The 6,000-nt window shown below is 38.6% G+C and overlaps 1 protein-coding gene across 6 annotated transcripts in view; it reads left to right on the forward strand.

The window, feature by feature from the left end:
• Nucleotides 1–5,580, forward strand: part of nup214 (nucleoporin 214) — a 32,498-nt gene extending 26,918 nt beyond the window's left edge. For 5 of the 6 annotated variants that reach the window (XM_039615147.1, XM_039615148.1, XM_039615143.1 and 2 more), the window contains exons 33-36: nt 811–982; nt 2,270–2,448; nt 3,373–3,406; nt 4,938–5,580. In XM_039615147.1, coding sequence (XP_039471081.1) covers nt 811–982; nt 2,270–2,448; nt 3,373–3,406; nt 4,938–4,974 — 422 coding nt within the window. In that variant the 3' untranslated portion in view covers nt 4,975–5,580. The remainder of the gene's footprint in view (nt 1–810; nt 983–2,269; nt 2,449–3,372; nt 3,407–4,937) is intronic. The other variant, XM_039615146.1, reaches the window with a different exon arrangement.
• Nucleotides 5,581–6,000: the final 420 nt, after the last annotated feature.

Here is a 6,000-nt window from a genome sequence, read left to right on the forward strand (position 1 = left end):
GGCGTAGTTAAATTCACCCTTAGAGGCATCTTTTAAACCAGGAAAAACCCTGTCTACATCACATTGTAGTTTGTCTGAAAACATCATGTAAATTTAAAAACAGAGAACTGATATGCTGATACTCTGCTGCTCGTGGCCATGAGTAGTCATAGTAGTAGCAGCTATTCAAGCTGTACCTCAGAGCCTCTGGGATATTGGTACCACTCAGCACACTAATTCTCCATCACTGGCCATGCAGGGGGAATGTAATCTTGTTACATTAGCTCAATCAATTATTTACTGGGGCATGCTGCTAGTCAGGCTGTAATTTCAGTACACTCTTTCTCTCCTGCCAATCAGAGGCTTTGAATTGGTGTGAAGTACTCATCGTGCTTATAACAGTTTACTGCTCCAGAGGCTGTGCACAACAATACTGTAAATGCCCACACGTGTACTCAGGTAGCTTCTGATGAGATACAATAGGGGGATATGCAATTTTTTAAAATTTAAAACATAGCTAAAATACTTTTTCTGTCTTTACTTGGAAATTTATTTTCCTTTTGGAAGTGCCAGCACTAAATTCAATGTATGTGTCTTCATACAAGTCCAAGAAGGACTCTAGATTAAACTCTTTTCTTTAAAGTAGCTTTTTTAAAGAGAAAAAACATCTACATGGATGTAATGCCTGATCCAAATAAGCCACTTAGCATATAATGTTATAAAAGCTCCAGAAATTACTTTATGACTCACATTTCTTTTGTATTTTCTGTGTAGAAAGAATGCTGAAAACCAAGTAACTTCCTGCTCTGTTATCCTATTTCCTTCCTACAGGTGGCTTTGGCAGTGCTCCAGTGTTTGGGAGTCCTCCTTCTTTTGGGGGTTCCCCAGCATTTGGTACTGGAGCATCTTTTGGCTCAAGCCCTTCATTCAGCAGCCCCATTGGTTCCTCGGCTGGCAAAGTGTTTGGAGAGGGCACAGCTGCTGCCAACATGGGAGGATTTGGGTAAGCAAGACTAAATCTTTGAAAGGTTTGATATGGAAAAAAAAATCCATCGTTACGTAGTTAAAGCTGACTTTAGAGCAACCTAAAGGTTCAGCCACTTTGATTCAGGGGACTTTTTTTTTTTTCTTTTTTCGTATAAAGCTAAAAGTAACTGGTTTAGAATTGAGCCACACAACAGCCACACTGGAAGCCAGTGCTGGTTCTATCAAAACCAGTCATACCTTAGTTTACAGAACATCTGTCTAGATCTAGCTTGTCTCGAATCTATTTTCTGTGCCTGCTCTGATATTCAAGGTGTAAAGCAGCAAATATTTTCTGTGGAACAACCTCTTATTTACAAAGTAGTGTAACAAAGAACTGTTTTTTTTGGGGGGGTTTTTTTGTCATCCTACTGTTGCAGACAGTGAGTATTTGAAAATGTCATTGTCACCAGGCTATTATTGTAATAATAGGCGCCTTTCAGTGTGTGCTCAGCACTACAAGACAAACCAGCTGAAAGCAGCATTTAACAACACTATTAAAAACCCCATTAACATTTAAGTGAAGAGAAACGAAACATTTTTATTGGTCTATAGAGTTATATGAGGCAAATTTAGGAAGTGAGGCTTATTTTATTACTGTTAAACACACACATTTCTATCTAATCTAATTCCAGCAGTTCTGACTTCAGGCAGGATTTCCTGATTGTTATTATTTTTTTAATCCTCCCCTCCTTATCATTTCTACTCTAATGATTTGCATTAACTTCTGGTGTGTTCACCATGTGCATGTGTTTTGATACCAGCAACCGTGGTTGCCAGCACAAAACAAACCCAGCTTTGTGCCAGACTAGATTATTCCCTCCAGATAATCTCAATCTGGGGTCATGAAGCCTACAGATTAAACTGACATGCTCTCTCTCTTTCGCTCTCTCTCTTTTCCCCTGTTTTGCTTATTCTCTTTTCTCTCCCTTGGGAGTCAGCGGGCATTGGGTCCTGTAGAAAGGATTAATGCATAAATCCCAGCCTGTCAATCCTCGCATGCCAAACAAGTAAAAAAAATAAATAAAGCTAAACAAATTCACATTCACTATTTTGAATGTTCTGCTTTGTTTACATGTTAAACTAAACAATGAAAACATCCTGGACAAACTATTTGTCCACATCTATGTATGTATGTATGTATGTATAATTATGAATTTATGACTATCAGCCCAGTAACCTAATATTGTCGAGCATTTTGTCTTACCAGCCCCATTCAGGTGTGTCTGCTGGGTTTTTTTTCAGTTGTAACTTTTGCATTTTACAGTATCACAACCTCAGCACCTGCTCCGGTTTTCAGGTTTGCCCCACCTCCTAGCACTCCTTCCTTTGGCGCACTAGCCGGTCAGAGTGCTCCATCATTCGGGAGCCTGGCCCAGCAGGGACCTGGGTTTGGAAGTCAGCCCAGCACCTTCACAGGTTTTGGACAACAGCCACAGCCAGGAGGTGAGACTACTACTTTACCTGAATTATTTTTGTTTTTATTTTTTTCCCCTCTTCCTCATCATCTTCAGCTGCCGTCTTGCCTGCTATCATTCTAGTTAAACAGTACAGTGAGTCACTCAACAGGGCCATTCTTCCAGCAGCTGTAGAGTTTTTGCCATTGTACAGTGTTTATCACAAGTTTGTACTTCAACTGTCTTTCAAACTTGAAAAAGGAAGATGGCTTTGTTGTTGTGCAATAGAAATTTCCTGAGTATTGCTACCAAACAAGTGTTTTGTTGTATTGATTACACTTTTAGGGTAGATTGTGCATCAGATGAAGATTTAAAAAAAGAGGTTAATTTCCTCATTTGGCAATACAATGCAAGTTTGAGCAAAACGTATCCAAAGAGTACTCCCTCTCAAACATGATCAAGCCAGCTTGGTTGCATTTTACCATTACTGCAGATGAACAGCCAACTGAAAAAAAAACAACCCCAAAAAACATCATGTGTCAGCCAGACAAAGGATGGATGAATACATTTTAGGATGTTTCAGGAGCTAACGAGACAGAAATGGGTTCACTGTAACGCACTGTATGTTGAATTTGCCTGTCCTGCACATCTATAAACTTTCACTGCATTACAGCGGTTACAGGTTTGTTTGCAGAGATGACTGGTGTGCATCCCTCTGAGTCTTCATGCATGCAAGATCTGCTCCTTTCTTTGGTTTTTCTCTCCTTTGTTTCAGTCCTCTGCTTTATTTTTTTCTGAAGCTTTAATGGTATTGTGGATGCACAATATGCATACTGTACATAGGACTGTCCACTGACCCACCTCCTACAGATAGGCACACAGATCATGTCATGACTCCCATTAGTCTTTTTTTCTCCACTTGCAGTAACAATTACCAAATTAATCATGTATTTATTTTTTTTTATATTTTTAGGATTCTCTGGAAACACCTTTGGGTCTGCAAACCAGTAAGTGTGGTCCATCCATCTAGTTTTAATTAGTCTTTGTGTGTGTGTTTTTTTTTCTTGTGTGTGTGTGGATGTGAACTGATAAGTAGACAGACCCACATTTCTCTGTTCCTCGCTGGCAGCACTGCATTGTGCCTGTGGTGTTTGAACTCTGCTGAAGCTTCCATCTTGCACCGCAGTGCTCCCTATAGAACCTTTCAGATTTAATACCACCTCATCTAACCTCATTTCTTTCCTCTTTTCCATCTTCTCTCTTTCCTCTGTTCCTCGTAGTCACCTATATTCACCACTATTTCACTGCATTATCTTACAGTAAATTTTGAAAGCAATTATTATAGGAAAATATTGTTGTTAGTCATATTTAGAAGATATTCAAAAAACTACCCAATGCTGCACTTGCTAAATCTATAGCACATGAAGGGTGTGTAGGTGTGTCTTTTCATTTTCAGCCCCTGAGAAGCTGGTGCTCCTTACTTGGGTGTGCATGGTTTAAATGTTCAAGCAGAGCTTTCTTACTAATTAAACCTCGGTGATTATTTTTTCCACCCCCTCCTCTTCTCTATCTCCTCTTCTTTCCTGTCATCCTTCAGTTTCACTTTCTACCTTTTTATACTGCTTCTCGCTTCATTTTCCATGTGTCACATGGCAGCCAGTGTTTCCCCGGGGTGTGTTCCAGTGGAATGCACTCTGAAGTGTGCAGGAGTGTGTGAAGACAAGGCTTAGTCTATTGGACGCATTCACATTTTGTTAATAATCCTTCTCTTTCAATCTTTTCTGCTTTTCTCTTGTGTATGCCTTCAGAACTGCATGCATATTACATTCTTTGTACAGACAGGATTGTTGCCACATCAAAATTGTCGTTACTTTTATTTCTCAAATCTGCAAGCATTATAATTTTGGATTCATTAATATAAAAAAGACCTCTGCTACAATCACACTGGGGAAAAAGACTAAATTAAAATGAAATCCATTCATGGTTATCAAGAAATTGTTTGTGGGAACCTTGGATTTCTGTTCAAACCTTAAAAAGAACAAACAGAAACATTACACTGTTTTTATTACCCTGTGCTGCGAAAACTAAACATCTCCATTGACAACTGTAAAACCAGTTTTAAAAAACATCATCATTGCTAACAATAAATCAAAATCCTACAATAAAATATGGCATATCAGCGTTCTTAACAGCAGCTCTCTCCAATGTGAAAACCATTCATCATGTACACTTGTCATTGCTGCCAAGACAAAAGGCAAACGCAGGACTACAAAATCAGACACTTTCACTGAATTCACCACGTTTTTCATTTGATTTATTTCACAACTTGCCTGAAAAATGCTGCGGAAAGCAATTAGGACGACATGATGTCAAATCTATAAGAACACCGGGTGGGTGCGTGGGTGGACAAGGTGTCATGGTGTCTGTGTTTTGATTTGCTCGTTAGAGGTAATTTTAATGGTCCTGCTGCTGACTTTTTAAACATTCAAAACTCTTCTCAGTAATGTCTCTTCCTCTCTCTCTGATCTCTTTTTACAGATCAAATTCTCAGACATTTTCCAGTTGGAGAAGCTAGTTTTTGTCTTTTAAACCACCTTGAGCTACTGTAGATGCCACTGCGACATTTCTTCTTCTTCACTTAAAGCTCTCTGGGCCATACATTGGGAGAAGCGCAAGGCTGCATTGCGTTTGGGTTGGCTGCTCATAGAGCAGACACATGCTATAACTTTTTGTGATCTTAGTATTTTCTTGGACACAGTTGAATCAAGTTTTGACATGTTTACAAGTAAAGAGTGTATAGTTGTCTTCATTGTCACGATATACACACGTCAAGGGTTGTGTTGCCTTACAAGTACAATTTTTTTGCGCTTTGAAAACATGACTTAAAAAAACCCCCCGAGCTTTACTTTTAAACCTTTCACTCTTTAACTTTGTAAAGCTGTTAAAACAACATCCAGTCTACTTTTATGTTGCTGCCAATGCAGACTTTGACAGATTAGATATGTGTGAAAAATGCAAAACTTGGAGGTGTGTATTTAATAACAAAAATTGATTTTAAAATTTGACTTGTTGAAATAAGATGTTAAAAAATTGTTTTTTTGTTTTGTTTTTTCCCCCACTAAATCCATCCCTCGGATGTGTATTTTTACATGGAAAACTAAGAATAAATCAAATATTTCAAGTTTTTTGTCTACGCTTAATGTGAGCTCTGGTAATAATTTGTCTTGCTCTGTTTTCCCATGAAAATAACTATAGCTGCCTGGTTAGAAATCTTTGATTTAAGGTGCTTTCAGTGCCATTGCTAAAAGTGTGTAAAATCGAGCACCTGTCCATGCAGCCTGCCTTTTACAATGATTTGTGAAAGAATGAGTGGCTCTTAAGAGCATGGTGCTGTAATAGGATTCCTTTATTTTAGGCCGTCCTTGATATTCCACGATATTAAACTTCAAGTAGTATTGTTACAAAGTTGAATCATTAAGGAGCTACAGAACCCAGCTATGAAGTGGCGGACTACATAAACTTACCGACTGGAGTCACAGAATATAATAAGTTGCAGCGCTTTGCTGACTCAATCTTCTGACATTAACATCAGCACAAAAAC

Source organism: Oreochromis aureus, linkage group 7, assembly GCF_013358895.1.
Source record: "Oreochromis aureus strain Israel breed Guangdong linkage group 7, ZZ_aureus, whole genome shotgun sequence".
Lineage (NCBI taxonomy): Eukaryota > Metazoa > Chordata > Actinopteri > Cichliformes > Cichlidae > Oreochromis > Oreochromis aureus.